Consider the following 19,373-nt stretch of genomic DNA (forward strand, 5'->3'; position numbering starts at 1 on the left):
TCTCCCGGTACAAAAACTGCAAGATGTGGGAAAAATTTTAAATGACAGATTATTAGAGAACCATCACTTGATATACACGATTAGCATTGTATCAAGTCATATAGAAAATTCAAGCACTTTTTAATACATTCTCAATACAGGTCTTTTCTTCTCACTGGGGAAGCCCAGATGCAACATTTGATACTGAAGATGCTGTTCCAAGGCAATAGACCGGATTGACTGGGCTGACTGAAGGCAAATAAAGGGAAAACCCACTAATATAAATACTCATTGTGTATAAAGCAGCTTTGAGTCCTGCCATTAACACAGAAAGCTTCACAGTGTTCACAACACCAGCTCTGCAGCCCTACACCTACTGGTGCAGCCAGCCACCATCAACAGTCCTGTGCCCAGAGTGCCAAACGTAGAAATGCAATTTATGCCAATCCATAAACTCCCATCCCAAACTGAACAGGGGGTGGGGAGCACAGGCAGCTCTTAACAGCTCCCGGACAACAGCACAGTAATTTGATTACTAAACCAACAGCTGCGTTAATGCAGCGATGGAATCGGACTTCAGGGGATGAAACAAGTTAACTCTTCCCAGAGCCAGCGACCAGAACACCTAATGCTCTCCACGGTGGCACGTGCCCTTTTAAAACAACAATGAAGGAAACTCCGTGGTTATAATTCATTTGTGCGCGTGCTCCTCCACAGAGTTTTGTAGACAAAAAGATCAAATACAATACATACATTTCTTTCACAAGTTGTTGTGTACAGAGTACAGCACATAGAACTGAGATGTGAAATATTTACAGCTTTAACATTAGTTAAAGGCTTGACCTTGCTTTTCTGAGAAGAACTGTCAAGCAGCTGACAAGGCCGCTCAGATTGTTTCCTGGAGCATGGCATCCAAGTTCAGACTGTAGGAAATCACATTATTTTGATTTTTTTTCCCGATTATTTTTTCAAATGGGTAGCTGACACAGTTCTACACAAAGAGACAGTTCTTTTACATAGTCCTGGATGTCCAGCCCTTAAACAGTCCTTCAAAGAGCTCTGCACTTTCCACCACAGAGTGTGCTTTTAGCACTATATTAAGTCAGTTAAGTGTTGTTACTCACTTCACAGCCTCATGCAAAACTACAGAAGCCAAGCTAAGACACTGTCTCAAACTAGGAGACCTACTAAACAGCATGAATCAAACCCTGATCTCTGCTGACACTCCTGTTAGCAAAGCAGGCTAAACTGCAGCCACTAAGGACTGCATCTCACATTAGGACAACTCATCACATCCTTCAACGTTAACTCTAGTGTATTGTGATGTGGTTATGACCATTTTAGACTCACAGACAATGCTGAGCAGCATAACTGTAGTTAACTGTTGCAGTGTCTGTAGTCTTAATTATAGTCTAAGAATCTCCCCAGACATTTCAGTTCAGCTGAAGGTAAGCCTGCAAGCAACCTGAAACGCATTAATACTACTACTACTACTAACAACAACGATAACAGTATAGCTAGAATAAACCTTCAGAAATCATCTCATCTACCCTCTTACTCTCATATTTTTCAAAATCTCAAAGCTGTTGAGCAAACTGATATGAGAGGTGCTTTTTTATTGGCATAAGGATAATTATCGCATTAATTCTTCGCCTACCAACAGGCAAAACGTGCATGTGGGGGGAGATATTCACTGAAGTAGTTACTTCCCTTTGAAGCTCACAGCAAGTCAGAAAACTTTTTAAGAGTGCTTTTCCTCCTTGCTTGTTTCTTTGTATAAGGCACTGCAGTCTGTTTTACAAAATCATACTTGTTAAGTGTCATTTACCCTAGTTTTTCTAGAAAATCCTTTAGGAATCTCAGACTAACAGTCTGAGCTCCACACAAAGTGAATCATCAGTGACTTGCAAGCTTTAAAAATAAGATTCTTCTAAATCAGCCAAAACCAGAAAACTAATCTTTCCCTCCCAAAAACACTTGAAACAAATTGCCAATTACAGCAATTAAAATAATTTTTCATATACTAAGCTTGCTGTCTCTTGATTTCTAGTTAATTAGCTCCCCAGCCCTGAAGAGGTTTCCTGCAGTAAATAATTTTAAAGTAAACAGAGATGGATAAAAAAAGCAAATGCTTCTCTGAATGCCCCTCTCTTTTTCAAAAGGAAAAAATCTTTGCGTTTTTGTAGAGAGCCACTAACTTGTGAGTTTTCCAAGCTGCAAATTAACAGTCCCTCCCCAACTCCCAGGAAGGATCTGAGGATTACAGTTTGTAAAACGCATTGAAGATGGAAAGGCCACTGTGAGGTAGTATCACAGCATTCCTATTACCTAGCTTAGATCTCTGTCTTTTTGCAGAGCTACTAGAGCTTTTTTAACCCAATTTCACAAAGATTTCAACTCAACCTTTTCTGAAAGAAGAACTATAAATAACCTCTTAGATTAAAACCCTTAACAGCTGAGAAGGCTGGAAAGGGAGGTAGGTATTATCCACCTTTCAGTACCACAAATTGGGGCTGGAAGGGCTTAATTACCAAGATATACTTAAGAACACGCTAAGGGCCGCTATAAAAATTACTCCAATTACAGCAGCTCCACAGACTTCGCTCCACCTGGGAGAGAGGAAACCATCAGGTCTGTCTCTTTCCACATACCTCTTCTGTACCTCATGCTAATAAAGGGCATCACGAACGATCAGCAGCTTCACATCACGCAACAATTCTGCTGCACGTGTAGAGTCCTTTCTCCCAGACCGCTGAACAGAACCTCTCCCACCACTCAAGCTGAAGATTTGGCTTGTTTTGTTTTCCACTTTGAAATCTCATAGTGGAGACACACTGTTGCGTAATCTGAGGCCACAAAATAATTTCAGCCAATGTATTAGCTCGGAAGTGTCTCAGGCAGAAAGAGATACTTTTAACCCATGATTTGGATTTGATTGTGGAATTGATGATTTCACCTGAATTACACACTTGCTGTCCTGAAACGGGGAATTCAAGGTTTTCCTTATGAGTTTGTCTGTGATGATGCATTCTTATTTATGATTTTTATAATTACAAATAAGCATGTAATTCACAATGAGTGTTCAGTAAAATAACTTCCGTTAACAGTCAAGAAGTCCTCATGGTTTCAGTACTCCTTTGCTAAGCTCTTTGCAATGGTGCTCAACTGGATATTTGAAGTTCCTTCATATATTGTACCTGAAATCAGAAAAAAATAAATTAGAAGGCTATAAAACTACATTGAGTGTATGATGAGAGACCAAGATATTGTTCTAACGGTCCAGTTAGAACATTTACAATTATGAAGTGAATCAAGTTCTAGAAACAGAATTATTATTTACATAAATGTTCATATTTTATTATCTGAAACAACTAAAATACTCTTCTGCTGGTACAACATAATGACAAGCCATTTTCCTGAAAAGCAATTCCTAAATAACCAACAAAAATCAAGTATTTACAAATGCTATCAGCAATAAAAGTCAAAGGGTAATATTGTTAGAAATGTCAAACTGTTAGGTCCGGGGATTATACAAGGAAGTCTTGAAAATAAACTCCACACAGATTCTGCTCTTAAAACCACAGAAAGTTTTTTTCCTTTTTTTTTTTTTCCAACTGGAATTTTCCTAATAGAATGGGACACAATGTGTATGTATTTTATTGGTATTTAATGAAACACTTTAACCAGCCTTACATACACAGGTGTTTAAACCTAAAGTTTTACCTTCTCGTATCTGAACCTTTGAATCAGTGTTGATTACAGCCTCATGGAAAAAAAATCTTAGAAAAAATCGCCAGTCATTCACCCCCAAACTTTATTACTACTGACGCTACAGGAAATACTTGTTAAGAAACCATCACTCACCTATCTTGCAGTCACGATAGTACTTTTCTATTGGATAATCTTTTGTGAATCCAACGCCACCCATCCACTCAATACATTTACTAGTTGTCAGTGTTGCAACCTAGGAAAATAGTTTCAGAGTTACAATTTCAGGATTTGACTTCATGCAGGTGGTAGTAGATTTTATTTTCTGTAGCTATTTAAAGCAAAAAATCCCAGCAATTCTTTAATGGCCTATTTTACATTCCATACACAGACAGAGAACAAGAAACAAGGTAAAAGTACACCCATAGATCTCACAGCAAATCATGAATTACAAGATACTCACTCAGTAGCAGAAGAAATGTTTAAACAGCAGTGAAATAAATCCACTGCATAAAGAAACTGCAGGTTACCTCGGCAGCGTAGTATTTGGCCATGCTGGCCTCCTTTATGAATGGCCTTCCTGCTTCTGCAAGACGCGCTGCGTTGTAGGTCAGCAACCTCGCCGCCTCCAGCTGTGTGGCCACCTGGGCTATCTGGTGTTGCATCCCCTGTAATAACCACAGTGCAAGTCAGGCAGAACCAGTATCTAGGACTCAACTGGAATTTCTAGCAAGAACCATTCTTTTAGCCAAGGAACACGCCTACACTCTGAAATAGAAATACAAAATCTAGATGGACTAGTAATTCTGCACATCTCTGCATCTATGACATCGACGCTGGAAAACCTCTGAGCCTTCAAAGTCTTTTTAGGAACTGCACTCCCATTTTGTCTTTCCCTTTTCCTGGATTCGGGAGTACTGGGGAACTTCTTGCCTGACTGGCCAGACAGGAGGGTCCAACATGAACCTATGTGCACCATGAATATCAAGGAAAATTTCAGCCAAATCTTAACATTCTCCTCGGCTTCACAGAGACGCAGGTAGGTCAAAGCTCTGAGCTTAACCAAAAAAAACTTGAAAAAAGTACCTCTTAAATAAAGTGGAGAAATAGCAAGGTGAGAACTACTTCTTGCTACATCCCATAACCATGAGACAAGAGCTAGGAGCAGCCTAAAAGACTAGAGAATGTGACTGATGAACGAACTCAAAGGGAAGGAAAACGGTGATGAAGCTCACCTCCAAATGGTAGGTATTACTGAAGAATAGGTTCATTTCAGGAGACTCAAACATTATGATGACTGAAAACGAACATTTAGTTGTCTAACTTGCTCCTAGAACACAATGAAATCTTTCATCTTATTAGAGCATTAACACTGCTCCCTAAAATTTGCAGAAATATATATGCAGGTCAAAATAACAAAACGATTCAGCAATTATAAATTCCATTTCCCATTCAAAAGACGCAGTTCCAATAGTTTCCTAGCTATCTGTGGGTGCTTCCTAAAATTTGTATAAATTATGAGTAGCGCTAATGTTCTTTCCCTTCACCCAAGATGTAGGTTTCTTTTAAGAAGAAAATTACTATAGTAATTACAATTATATATCTTCCTTATTAAACTATACATCATTTTTGCAACAAAGAGTCTTTTTCATTTTAAGATACAGATATTATCATGGAAACTAAACGCCTTTGTATAACACAGGAAATCTAATAATTCAATCGGTTTTCCTCATCTTCTTATAATTTCTAGTGTCTTCAGAAAAAGGCCTTCCCCTGCACCTCATGAAAGGGTGTAAAAACTGGAACACATTCAACATACTGTGATATTAAAATCAGAAGAGAAAGGAGTTCCATGTGTATTATTTTCAAAGGCAGTGAACTTACTATCAAGGAAAAGGAGTTATGTTAACAACGTTTTGAAATTTTAAATGATTTATACGGTACTTGCAAAAGCACAGAGCACTGAATTTGTATATTTTACATGGCAGATAAATGCTGATCTGAAATTATTTTGAACAATTCTCAAATATTGGGAAGTAGAGACATGACACAAGGTGAAGCACAAATGATGCAAATCAGATTACTCCTTTTACTGACTTCATCTACTGCAGTAACTACCACTCTCCTGGAGGAAACTTCCCATGTGTTCATTAACAAGTACCTGGAAATCAAATATGCTCTTCCCAAACTGGACTCTCTCCTTTGTATAGGGAATCGTGTGGTCAAAACACCCCTGTGCCAGTCCTAACATCTGTAAGAAATAAGACATATTGAGGTGAATTAGGAGAAAAAAAGCCCCAAACTTTGAGGAATAGCCTATTCCATACTCTTCCATTCCTGAAAGAAGCCTTCTTGCTACAGGCAAAATATTTGTGAACATACTATCACTAATTTTTGAACAAAAGTATGGGTCAAATGTGGTTGCACAAATATGAAGTGTTTCTGGAAAAATTCTTAATTACATGGGAAAATTACTGTAAACTAAAGATCTATACATTCACATTACACTATTAAAGGAAAAATAAGTTGAATGATTATTCTAAGCTATTTCAATAATAAAAATATCTCATTTTATAGAAGACACTAGATTGTCAGAATTAGCAATTTATTTTAGAAGTTAGAAAATCAGTATAGTGGAAGAAGAGATAGCATTTGTTCCAGTATTTTCAATTAAAAAACCAAAACAGAACAATTTTAGAACACCCATTGTCTTTTCACACACTCTCTTCACTCAGCACTCCACATTTATAAAGAAGTAACTCGCATCTACCCTACTGTCTGATTTGTTAGCCTAGAGAAACATTAAGAACTCTGGAAAGTAAACTAGTTTGATGTTTTTTTAACGATCAAATTTTCAGAAGTTCCAAACAAGATCGTAAAGAAAGGACCCTGCCTTTCATATATCTTGGAATATACAGTTATTAGTAAATAAGATCAGTTGTTTCATGATATAACTACCATTCATCTGAACGCATTCTTTCTACCTAGTTTCTTCCCTAGGAAAAACAAAGATAGGAAATTAGATTAGGAGAAGGATCAAACAAGAGGGGGGAAAAAAAAGGGAAATGAATGGCATGAAGAACTATCAAAAAGCAAGGTAACAGTATGTGGTAAAATTGGAGTCTCATAAAACTTTCCCAAGTCAAGCCAGGATCGTACAACGTGGCAGTCAGCTGTCACATCAGCAGCGCAGTGAAACTACCTTTGATGATGTACAACAGGGTATGGGTATTTTTGGACAGACCTACATATTAAATTGAAAGCCAAGGGCCCCAAGAAAATAAAAACATGACTGTGAGTGGATTCAGATGTCTACTCCTTAATCATTTAAGATTCTAGAAGAAAAAAAACACCACAGGAAAATAAGTTTGTGGGAAAATAACAGAAGAAAATAATGCAGTCTGCTGCTCATCAGCCGTATTACCAGATTCGTTGCCTTCTTATGTAAACTCAAACAGATGAACCAAGTCTATCAACTTATATTATCACATATAACAACACATGCAGCTACCCTGCGCTAAAACTATCTGAAACTGCTTTCACAGCCACAATTACATTTTATAAGACGTTCATTATCTTTTAAAACTATTACTACTGCAAAACTGAATTCAATACTACAGGGCTTTAGAACTGCTCTTCTTGTCCATTCAAGTGCATTTCCCTTCACTTGAAGGTGCCAAGAAAGTAGTAACTAAGATATAACAACTTCCTGACCTTAACTTTTAATTAGGTTATACGTGTAACTTGGAGTAATTAAGAGTAAAATCCAGACCATGTATTTTACTGCCAGAACTTCTATATTATTTATATCTCTGGGAACAACAGGGCCCACAGCTCTAGTTTTTAAATGCCATATCAGACTAAGTTTAATCACAGATAATCCTTCAGAAATGACGGAAAAGCCAACCCATTTAGCAGCATAGTATACTGCCATGTGGAAAATCTAAATTTCATGGGGACTATTACTTCTGGTTTGTTTGCAAATTAGGGCAAAAGATAAGGGATATTGGTAGTACAGACACACTACACCCTATATAGCACAAGTACATCCACAACAAAGTAGAAACAAATAAAAGATTACTTTCAAAAGTAAATTAAAAGTAATAAAAGCTTGCCATAAGTCATTTTATTATATGGCTGAACCTGATTTCCACTGAAGTCAGCAGCAATCTGAGATCTAAACTGAATTTACAACAAAATACAACATTTCAAAATAACTCCAAGGTCAGCAAATATTTTCCCTTAATATGCTATAAGATGCAATTTTCAAACACAACAATGAACTAGGATGCTTCAGCTATAAAAAAATCATGCTTATCTTGAAAATAAGTTAACTTTTAAAAATAAGTTGTTATTGAAGTCTCAGTGTAAGGTCACATTTGCCAATCCCATACAATCACAACTGGAAGCATTAACATTACACATTTCAGTGTGTTATATTTTTGTAAAATAAATTTGCATAATGTAAGATAAAAATGTTGATATATTTCAGCAGCAATAAGTTAATCACCAAAGACAAACTAATTGCCATTTAATGTTTCTAAATCTATTGCTTATGCCACTGAAGGAGAATTTTACCATTTACAGTTGTTTCAGTATTTTACTGTAACTTAGGTACAGGAATAGTGACATCTAGTGGCAATTTAGTTTTTAATAAAGTATCACAGAATCACAGAATGTTATCTTCTAAACAGTTTAGCCTTATTAGCTTTAAATATTTTGTAAATTTCAATCCCAATTCGAAGTTTTGTACTAGTTGTACTCAGTATTAAGCAAAATTACGCACCTGTGCAGCAATACCTATTCTGCCAGTATTCAGCATTCCAATTGCATGCTTATAGCCTTGTCCAACCTGCCCCAGGATACTGGTCTCAGGAACCTAAAGAACAAAACCACTCAATTATTCCTGTTCTGTTCTGCTTTGCAATTGCTAGTACGGTTCACAAGTGAATCAGTGTACATGTTTTATTTTTAATGTTCCTCATAAGTGAAGGCATAGAACATAAACCAGACGTGATTCCTAGAACATCTGATTAGAATATTCCCTGGTACATCTGATTATAAACTAATGATTGAGAAAAACTGTATCAAAATTTAAGAAACCAACCCCTCAAGACTTTTGTGAAAAAACAGAGAGGAAAAAGTTAAAATATGCCAAACAATCAGTATCTCTAAGGAAAAAAAAGACCCAACTGTGAATTTAGCTAACATTCTTTCCTTAGATGTGGTCAGGCTCCAATTATACACAAAATACACTTCAATAGCCAAACAACTTGCAATACCTTAACGTTTTCAAATGTTACTGGGCAGGTAGAAGACGCTCTGATTCCAAGCTTGTCCTCCTTCTTCCCCACATGTAGTCCCTCTGTGTCGCGATCTACTATGAAGCATGTAATTCCTCTGTATCCCTAGGATTAATTAAAAATTAATCAAGAACTGTTTTTTTTAGATTAATATCACCAAATGGTGGTCTAAACATCTCATTCCAGTGCTGGAATTTTATACCTGCTGAATACTATATTCCTCAACAAAACAGTGGCACCGTCACCTGTTCCCTCTGTGTCTGCTAATTATGGTTTGACAAAGGCCAGTGATGCCTTCCTATTGAAATATTCCATGTGGAAAACAATCAGAACAACCTTAAAAGTTCTCTAGATAAGACAGGGGACTGGTATCACATACATGAAACAGACAGGAGCGTAGTGCCTGTCTGTACTGGAAATGACTGGGAAGGCCAGTTATTGCCATGCAGTGAAGTTGTTGTTGAAGCTGTTGGAACATATGTCACAGTCAAACAACGGACTGCTAACACCCAGAATTGGTGCACACAGTCACCTTGTGATTCCAGTTTGCAGAGCATTGACATCACTGTCTCTTGACTTTAGAGAAGCAGTAGGAATATAATCAGTAGTCTGAATTCACGATGGTGTTATCAAAAAGCTCAGAGTTGACTTGGTATTCAGACAATGACTTGGACAGGACACTAAATAATGCACGTGACAACACATAGATTGTATCCCCAATCTAAATTCTGGCATCTCCTACATACAGGCCCTACAATCGTCACGTCTTTGAAGCCTTAGACTAGATTCTTGAAGCACAGAACAGTGATTCTTCACAGCTGTCACCTTTTCTTTTTCCCTCTGTGTAATTCTTATTCCCAACGCTCTCTCCTTTCCACCACTCATTCTTGCTTCCTCAGCATTTCCCCCAGCCAGAACCACAGTAGTGTCTCCTATGGACCTTGTAGTACGTTGCATCACACAGAAACGTGAGGTGTTCTTGGCCATGTTTCCATCTCTTTCTGCACCTAACGTCCACAGCACCTCCTCTCACTACAAGGGTGACACTGAGAAGCAGGAAAAGTCCTGTGGTTCTTCCAGAAAAGTTGTGAAAGAGAATGCTGCTGTTTCAGTCTTACCTCAACGACAGCCCATCTCACCAAATGGGAGCTGCTAGTGGAGAGTGCACATTTCAGTACACGATTCTACACTGGTCTGTTCTCTCACTTATACTGATGTCAGCTGTTATTCAATCTTTGAGCAGCACTGACTTTTAATCCCCCTCCTGAATATTTAAAAGCAAATTTCTAACTTTAAGAAGACAATGTATTACATATTTTTAAAACGTTACACTAATACAGAACCAACTCCAGATTACATGGCAATGCATAGCAGTTAACAAAGATAGAAACTGGCTTATCAAATGTATTTTCATTGTATGCAGTACTCAAATCACCCACCAGCTTGCGAAGAAATGAATAAAAATTCAGAAAGCAACACAATCTTCAATTGTTTGATACAATGAAAGAAAAACCCCTCTTCTTATTTAGTCAAAACCTGAAATTTTAATTTTAAAAATAAATATCTTCGAGTTAAGTTTTTAAGAGAGAGATGCTGAAATAAGTTTTAAAAAAATAAATAACAGTTTTAAACAATTTACTTTTCTACTTGATTATAACTACCATTATCAGTATAGTATGTTTTAAAGCCTGCAGTTGACTTTTCTGAATCTACTACCTATAACCAAATCGGCGACAAAACTTGAAAACATCCATACTCAGGTATATTATTTTTTCTACCTGAATATACTTTGCTGTTGTAGTCCTGTTAGTTTTCCAGTGCATGTAGTCTAAGCTCTATTTTGCCTTTTAAAAACAGCAACTTGTCAGGTAAGTCAAAAGGGTCAGAAAGACTTAGACTATCCGTTCTTCCATCACTCAGGATGATACCGATGCATGCTGTGCTCTCCATCTAAGCAATTAGGATTTTGACATTTTTATTTTCCCTTGTGGGAGGAATTTCTTAAATTGCTCAGCAAGTTCTCAATTTTTTGTTGGGAAATATTTTTCAAGGCTTGCTGTCAGCTAGGAAAAAGTTCAAAGAATATTAACCTTTAACATCAGGTTATTAATATAAAATCCATAGTTTCATATATAAGCTGTCACCGAAATGCAACTACTTTTCTGCAACTTACTAAGGAGGGATCTGTATTTGCCATCACAAAGAAAACTCCTGCGTGTTCTGCTAAGCTAATCCACATCTTTGAGCCATTGATAACATAGTAGTCTCCCTTCTTTTCCGCCCGAGTCTTCAAAGAAAAAGCATCGCTGCCAGATCCGGGCTCCGAAAGACAGAAACTGCCTATCTGTCAAGAGAAGGGAAAAATTCAGGGTTTTTTTTACTAAACATACAGGCACAACATGTACCAAAGTCTGCAACAAAAGTAGTTACACACAAGCACAAGCCTCTCAAATTCAAACATTTTAAACCATTGCATCGAAGTAGCTAAGTTTCAGGTATGGAGATTAAGAATAGAAACACTATGTAATTATGTCTCTCAGTCAACTGCTTTAAAGTTCTTTTCCACAGTAAATTAAATTTTAATGAAACAAATAAGCACCTTTCCACTTTTACCTCTCAACTACTGATGACAGGATGCATCACCATCACCACAGATCTCAGCTTGAACCAGTGTTTCAAAGTTCACACATATTTGCCAATGCTGCAGTCACCCATTCAGTTACTGCAAAAACCCACCCCATTAACATTACTTAACTATTAAAAATTATAATTTAGTAAAGTGAGACTTTGACTCACTGTATCTTTAGCGACTCTGGGCAAGTAAGTTCTCTTTTGTTCTTCTGTTCCATACGTGGTGAACAACCTATTCGTTAGTGTATTTTGGAGTTCACATAAAAGAGCTACAGCTGCATCAACTTTGGCCAATTCTTCCACCACCAATATGGTTGCAAAAAATGAAGCTCCAGTTCCTCCATATTCTTCCCCGAGCTCAATACTCATCAGCTGAAATGTAAAAGACGCAATTGTATCGATCTGTTAGTTCCTGTCAACAACCTGTTAGTCCAAGCTGATACTTTAAATAGATTAAAATAAAAACCACAGAACGTATTTCCAGATCCTTCCCCAAAGACCTGTGTTCCTTGAATACTCTTAAAAAACTAACAGTTCTTCACAGAAGCTGACAGTCAATTCGTGCAAGAAATAACTAACATGAGCAGTATGCAGGCCAATCATCACGCTAATTTGATTACATTTTCCAGAACAACTGTAATCTCAACAGAAGTCTAGTGTTTAGAATTGTCATTATATAAACTGACATTCTAAACACAGACAAGCTTTTGGGTTGATAGCAGGAAAGGCTAAAACTGAATCAAGGAATGATCAACAGGATATCTGCAACACAAGTCCCTGTGGTTGCCCAGTAAGGACACAGAGGACTCCTGATACCCTCTTCCAGCAACACTTATCAGAGCCATGGAGGTTCTAGCATTGTATGCAATTATACTTATCCAAATTGAAAACAAAACAAACAAACAAAAAAAAGATGGGGGGAGATAAGGAAGTCAAAGACAAGATGAAGAATATGATATGGGAGTGCGAGAGATGGAAAGAATATTACAGGAAAAAATGGAGAGTGATAACACAGTAAAAAAAGGGAAAGTTGCCCTGCTGCTGATAAATCCAAAATTTGTAATGATTCATTAGTTCATTTGAATTATATCCCTCAATCTTTTAATCTAAAAATCTGAAAAGCGCAGTTGGAGATTCATAAAATGATATAACTTTCTGAATAAAAGATTAAGAAAAAGTGTGCAGACCCCTTGTTCAAACAATCCCTGTATTACAGAGTCTTCCATTTTCGAATTCTCATCCATTTTTCGCACCAAAGGTGCAACTCGCTCCTGAGCAAATTTTGTCACTGTAACGAAGAGAAGAAAGACTGTAAGTATTCCAACACCCTACTTGAAGACCAACATAACAGCAATATGGTACTTCTGACAGGTTATGCACGTATTCCTTGGCTCTCCCAGACAAGTTAATAAAAGGACAAAAAGTTGCCCAGTGGAACAACGCAATGTGCCACAAGGCTCAATTATAATTTCTTTCTGGACTCACCTACAACCCTCTAAACCAAAACGAATACTTCCTCTAAATTCAGAAACTCTGAAAGCATCTCAGCAACACTTACGTAACGTTACTTGACCAAGAAAATTATAGAAAATATTTCAAATACACTCCTTGTTCTTTTAGCTGTGGAGAAATAATGAAAATTGGGGAAATGGGAGAATATTGTCCCCCGAAAGTTCAGCTTATATTTTACACAACTGCTACCTCAGATTAGTGCTTTGAGGTGATAAGACAGCTGCTGTTCCCAGGAACAAAGTGTGCCTGGAATGACAAGGTCTGCACCTGGCCTGATGGAATATGTGCATATCCTTGAGACTGGGAGTAGAGTGGTACCAAGGCTCATCCCTGTTATCCAAGACAAAGAGTGTCCGGCGAAGATAACATCAAGAAAGAGGGATCCCAACTACTTCCTCAGCAGTAAAGGTGAGATCGTGCCCTGAAGCTGAACTTTGCTCATGATAATGACATTATAATATGACTAGAGTCACTCAAGCTCCACCTGAAGGTAAAGAAATAGTATAAAATGGTGAAAGAGAAGGGGGATGTCGGGGAAGAGACCTCCATTGAAACATCTGGGATCAGTCCACAGGCTGGACCTCTCTTCCCCCGCCCCCAACTAGGGATGCCTATTGGGTAAGAGCTCTGTGTTATGCGTGTTTACTTACTAACACCTTGCAGCTATTGAGTAGCATCACTGATCAGTTCTGGTTTTATATTATTCCAAATCAAATCTGTTCTCACAGTCAGTCCCTATCACCGGCTGTCTCTGAATCTGTATCCTGTCACGAGCATCAGTAATAAAATTTGTTATTTTAATATAAGTTTCCAGACACTTTATAATTGATATAATCCAAGGGAGGATGATCCATTGCGCCGCTGGCGGGGTCCCTGAACAGGTCAGGCAAACACCCTCCAACTTAGCGGGCTGCCCAGGGCAGGCAGGCGGGTCGGGTACAAGGGTCTCGTCTTTAAATCTGCAGTTTGGGAAGATGGTCTCAGGCTTTAACATAGGCTATTTTGAGTGCACAAAGTCCTACACATAAGACTGTTTCTGTTTAACTGGAGCCTTTTATAAGCTCTCCCAGATGCGCAGGTCCTCACTCTTTTCACCTCTGCTCCGAGGATTCCTTCGGAAACAGTCTTCTTCGTGCAGGCCTGGCTGCATCGCAGACACATCACATCTGTCACTGGTCCAGGTGTACCCGAAATCTCTGAAAACCAGCTAGAGTAGTTAACTGAAGCTGAACTAAACACTTTAGGAAAGGGCACGAGTCAATGCCAGGCAACTTCACTGCTACGATGGCAACAGTTTTAAACAGCTAATATTTATTTATGCAGCGTACACGGCACTGTGGTATGTGGAACTGTGCTATGGTAACAGGGAAAAAAGAACATGATGTTATTTTCTCGTGAACTAAAGCAGTTTTAACATTAACTATAATTAAATAATGAAAAGAAATTTAAAGCTAAAATTTCTCTTCTGATCAGACATTTCTGAATTTCAACCACACAGATAACAGGTACCCATATTTTTCAGCATCGCCTCCTCTTCGGTGAATGTTTGAAGTGGAGCACAGACAACTCCATTGCTGGCTAGATTTGGCATAAGTTCTGATTTGGAGGATCTGAAGACACATGGAGAAGTCCTCCAAGGAGTCAAGCACGCTGGAAAATTTCTTTTCAGCTGTTGATAATAAACACAGAACATGCAAAGAGTTAAGAGAATTTGTATTTGTATATTTGTACATTTGACAGCAATACACAATTTTACCCAGTGTTTTTATTCAGTAAATGAATAGGAAACTTACATTTGATGTCTAGTTTGAAAGTTTTTTGAGAAGATATAACCCCCGCAGTGTCCTAAAAGAAAATATCCTTTAATTGCTCTTCTTTTAACCCCAGGCAATTTTCTTTCTGGAAGTTTGCTAACACAATGTTATTCTAGAAAGTGTTCACAAACATTAATGTTAGTAAATTTTAGTGTGTACAGCACAATAAACCCTGCTGACAGTATTTTTTTTCACAGATGATTTTCAAGTCTGCTGAAATATTCATAGTAGTAAGTGTATATTTTGATAGTATTAATATCTTCACTAACAAATATTATAAGAGTCAATGTCAAATAGATATACGAACATTTTTTACAGAAGACCTGTCAACTTTAATGATGGATTTAGCTTTCTCCCTGGTTTTCAAAGGACCAGCAACTCCTGTTTCTAAAGCAATTTGATAGCACTTCATCTGGCTTATTGGTGTTTTGCTGTGAAAGGGCATAACTTTTAACAGCACTGTGGATTTTTGTATTTAAACTGAGTTCTTATCCACCACTTAACAATTTTTGGAATAAGTACACATTTCATAGACAAAGTCCTGGCATTTGAATGCCTCTGTATAGTTAATTTCTGTATAGTTAGTCTAAAGCCTATAGTTAGTATGTTGCTAGTACTATGTAACTAATAATTAACATGTCTTATTTGGTTAATTTATTAAAAAAGTAGAGGAAGGAACTAAAATTGAGTAATTTATGCTTAACCTCTCCCCATTCATCCACAATACGAAACAATTTCACATTATATAAAGAAGCACTGATTATCCAGCCAAGAGAGCAGAGGTGCTACAGAGTGTTTTACTACAGGGGGAACGGTGTAAAGTGTATGTGGCAAAAGTCACAAAAACAAACAGAACAGACTGTGGCTTTTGGGATCAAGCCATGCATAGTGATTGTCAGGTGGGTCGACATAGATACTGTGACAGGTAATTAGTTTTGTACCTTGGAAAAATATAAACTACTTGCTCAAGTAGATAACTGCAGGCTTTAGAAAGAAACACGTTTGCCTGCCTGACCTCAAAAGAGGAGAGACAGAAAAAGGGCTTTGCTCTCATAGCTCCCCAAATCCAACTTATTCTGTGGCTAACGTCTACAGGTCAGATCTTTGCGATGGATTTCTGACACTTTTGCTATGTGAGTCTAAAACGTGGAGACATTAATGTCTTTCCAAGACAACTGCTGACAGAAAACCCCAGTAGAGAGACAGCTGTGCCATAAAAATAATGTACCTATAAGCATATGCCTGCCAACATACATTTCTGCCAGCACGCACTCTTAACCCCACAGCGAGCAGCCCGACTGACTGTGCCCTAACCAGACTGCTATTTAGCTCACAGAACGCAGGACACTTTGGCAATGCACACTGTGACAGCAGCATTCCTCAAAAAACGGCAGAAAATTTGGGGTCAGGAAGTAAAAATTCCTTTGATCCTTCTAATAATTCACTCCCTTTTATGTTGGCTTTCAACACTTGTCATCCCCCTGGCTGAAGAACTGATGTAAAAACAGATCTACAGACTCTTTTTGTCTTAGAGACAAGATGCACAAGTCTATTACGGTAAGGAAATTCTGACTTTAGCACACCTAGTCACGCGTGACAAAAAAAAACCCAAACAAACAGTAAGAAGTGGTAATATAGAAAACAAAAATTGCTGTGAACATTCAATGTTCATTCACATTCAACACCCCTGGTCACATAAAACAAGTACTGACTAGTGGGGCTGATTCACAATACAAAGTCTGGATGACCAGTAACGCTTTCACCTGAAGACTATGTTACTGGAGTCACCATAGGTCTTCACAGAAAACCAAAATATGAGTTGCTTTAACAGATTAAAAATTCAAGGCAACCATGTTCTGGAAGCTGTCGGAGAGGAATGGCTTATTTGCAGAACGTCCAGCTATGGTAGGGTCACTGAACATCTAGATGTGTAAGACCATTAAACATCCACCTGCGTAAGTCCATATTCTTCACAAAGTCTGAGAAGGAAAAACCCAAGTATAAACGCACATAGATATTTAACTCAGTATGCTTCCTGAGCAGTTCTAGGATTATAAATCACACATACTTCCTGTGTCTTCCACTACTTCATTTCCAAGTACAAAGAAAAGGGCATTTTTCTTTCACGGTGGCATAATTAGAGGTGAATCACTGAGGACGTTTCAACAGTACTGACCATGAGCTGCCAGGAAAAACACACGGTGCCCTCTTAAGAATACAAAAAGTTTTTGAAAAGCTCTAAGTAGGTACACTCCATAGGCAATAAACCAGTACTGCTGAAACAACAACTGGTAGTACCCTGGGATTACCTCTACTTTTGCTCGATGGCACCTGACACTTGGATGTAGAATTATCGACCGCACAGAGGAACACATCACAAAACAAACACATGCAGAGGACTCTGCTCCATCCAAATGGGGAAATACAGATCTTGCAGACCACAAGAAACAGACAATTTTTCTCACATGCTTTTATGAAAACAGGAAGGTGGCCAAACTTGATTAAAAGCAGCTCAGCAAGGTCAAGCACAGGCACACAGTGCTGTACTGGCTGAGGTGACCTGCCAATATTCCTGGCTAGCAAGTAAAAGCTTTCCAACACCGTAAACAGCTCAGTGTTTGCTACAGGTTGGAGATATTATAGCAGGGCTGCTCTTGGCAACAATGCCAAAGGTGCTGAGAAAATTAGCACTCACACTAACGGTCCCTTAGCTCACTTCCCCTCCCTCCACCTTAGTGGAAACCACCCCAGGCTCTCCCCGCTCCCCATAGCTTTCTCTGGGAGGCTCTTCCACTGCAACCAACCCGCCTGAGTGGCACGAAAAGGTATCCCACCACGGCAGGAGAAACAAAAGAAAACCCTTAGCATTCGTATGCAGACGTGGTTTGATAAACACTTCTTTGATACCCAATTGAGATGGCACTACAGGACAAAAGGAATACTTATAACATGGTTTACCTTGAAAAGTCTTAAAACCAGCTGGCCTCAAGGGATGGGAGCTACATGGACAACATCCACAGGCAGAGCAACAACCCACAGCTGTTAAGTATTTCACTCCAGAGTAATACCACAGTGTAGAAGTGATTTGGTTTTAACTTAACATTTAGATTGAAAAAAACTCAAGCAAGTCACTACATTATTGTTCATATTTTTATTCTTTGAAGTCATGCAGTCACATAGTATTACTAACTTTCAAATAGTTATATAAAGTGCCTGTATGTTACTCCAAATGCTTTGATACTGCTTTCTGCTTCCCACCTCCTCCTTTTTCTGTAGGTAAGGTAATGATTTATGCTGCTACAGGATTCCGGCTGCTTGCCCTACTAAACACATGCATTCGAAAACTGGTCTCTAGGTTGCTGATAACATTGATTTTTTTATTTATCTCAATTCCCACCTACACCTCAGCTCTTTAACAATTAGTTCTTTTGGTTTCCTTCTGTGTAGTTTGCAATCTAAAAACGAGATTTTAACGCTGGTGGACCTGGCAGCAGCATTCAGATATACATAAAAAAAGGCCAAAGCAACATGTCTTCGGAAGCTCACTTTGCTTTCCTTGATGACTTACGCTCCTGCGCCTGTCCTAGCTGGTTTCCAGCCAGCTCCTATTCCTCAGCAGAGAAGCCCTCTCCCAGGAAGCTGGCCTGCCTCACCTGTGGGGTTGGTTTTCTTTATGTCGATTGTCACAACACACTCACGAGTTGCCATAAGACACCAGGCCAGCACATCTTCCCACTCTGCACAGTAAAAGAGCGCGGGTGGCACAAACTCAAGTTTTCTGCTTGTCTCCTTTGTCTTTCGATTGCCTCTGCAGTGACACAAGTTTTTGTCCGCTTAGATAGGCAAAGGAGACACCAGAGCTCTGCTGGCATCTCACAGGCACATCGGCCATGAGCTGCTCCAAGCTCGAGCCGTTTCACAAGACTTGCAAGAACTTTTCTTGGCAAGAAAGTCACCTAATCCCCCCCGTCCATGGAGAAAAAACGAACGGAGAAGGAGAAAAGGGCTTCCCAAACTCAGCCTGGCCCCCGGCAGAACTGCTCCTGCACCGGCCCAGCACACCCCGCACCCCGCCAGCGCCGAGCCGGAGCGAGCGGCTCCCGCGGGGGCAGCCACGGCCCCGCAGCCGCCTCGGCAGCCTGAACGGGCGGTCTGAGCCGCGAGGCGAGGCGGGCTCCCCGCCATGAACCTCCAGCGCCCAGTACCCCCAGCGCCGCCCTGGCACCGGGCGCAGCCGCACCCACAGGCTCGGAGGTACCAGGAGACTCCGGCACCCGGTTACGGAGACACCGTTGCGGCGGGGAGAAGACGGCACACCACCCCCTCGGCCGCCCCGCTTCACCTTGGCGCAGCTCCTCCGCCAACCTCCCGCCGCCGCCGCCATGTCACCGCCCTCCCGCTCCCGCCCCGCCCCGCCCCGCACGGG

General features: G+C 39.4%; 1 protein-coding gene across 2 annotated transcripts; it reads right to left on the reverse strand.

The window, feature by feature from the left end:
* Positions 1 to 770: 770 nt before the first annotated feature.
* ACADSB (acyl-CoA dehydrogenase short/branched chain) lies at positions 771 to 19,331 on the reverse strand. 2 transcript variants are annotated; one of them, XM_086616316.1, is made up of 11 exons: positions 19,290 to 19,331; positions 14,643 to 14,802; positions 12,809 to 12,909; positions 11,787 to 11,993; positions 11,164 to 11,334; positions 8,970 to 9,095; positions 8,474 to 8,566; positions 5,849 to 5,938; positions 4,218 to 4,355; positions 3,844 to 3,943; positions 771 to 3,176 (listed from the first exon to the last, which is right to left on the reverse strand). In XM_086616316.1, the coding sequence occupies exons 1-11, from the start codon at positions 19,329 to 19,331 to the stop codon at positions 3,106 to 3,108; spliced, it is 1,299 nt and encodes a 432-aa protein (XP_086472442.1). In that variant the 3' UTR covers positions 771 to 3,105. The 2 variants fall into 2 exon arrangements, with proteins under 2 accessions (XP_086472442.1, XP_086472443.1); XM_086616317.1 differs by lacking the exons at positions 14,643 to 14,802; positions 19,290 to 19,331 and adding an exon at positions 13,784 to 13,807.
* Between the last annotated feature and the right edge of the window lie 42 nt (positions 19,332 to 19,373).

This window comes from Tauraco erythrolophus, chromosome 9 (assembly GCF_009769465.1).
Source record: "Tauraco erythrolophus isolate bTauEry1 chromosome 9, bTauEry1.pri, whole genome shotgun sequence".
Lineage (NCBI taxonomy): Eukaryota > Metazoa > Chordata > Aves > Musophagiformes > Musophagidae > Tauraco > Tauraco erythrolophus.

What these genes read in the sequence shown, in the direction of transcription:
- ACADSB (XM_086616316.1), bottom strand. Translation starts at nt 19,331, where the DNA reads ATGGCGGCGGCGGCGGGAGGTTGGCGGAGGAGCTGCGCCAAG. An exon ending in GGCGGAGGAGCTGCGCCAAG is followed by an intron (nt 14,803 to 19,289) that starts GTGAAGCGGGGC and finishes TATTATCAACAG; the next exon opens with CTGAAAAGAAATTTTCCAGC. An exon ending in CTATCGTGACTGCAAGATAG is followed by an intron (nt 3,177 to 3,843) that starts GTGAGTGATGGT and finishes TTCTGATTTCAG; the next exon opens with GTACAATATATGAAGGAACT.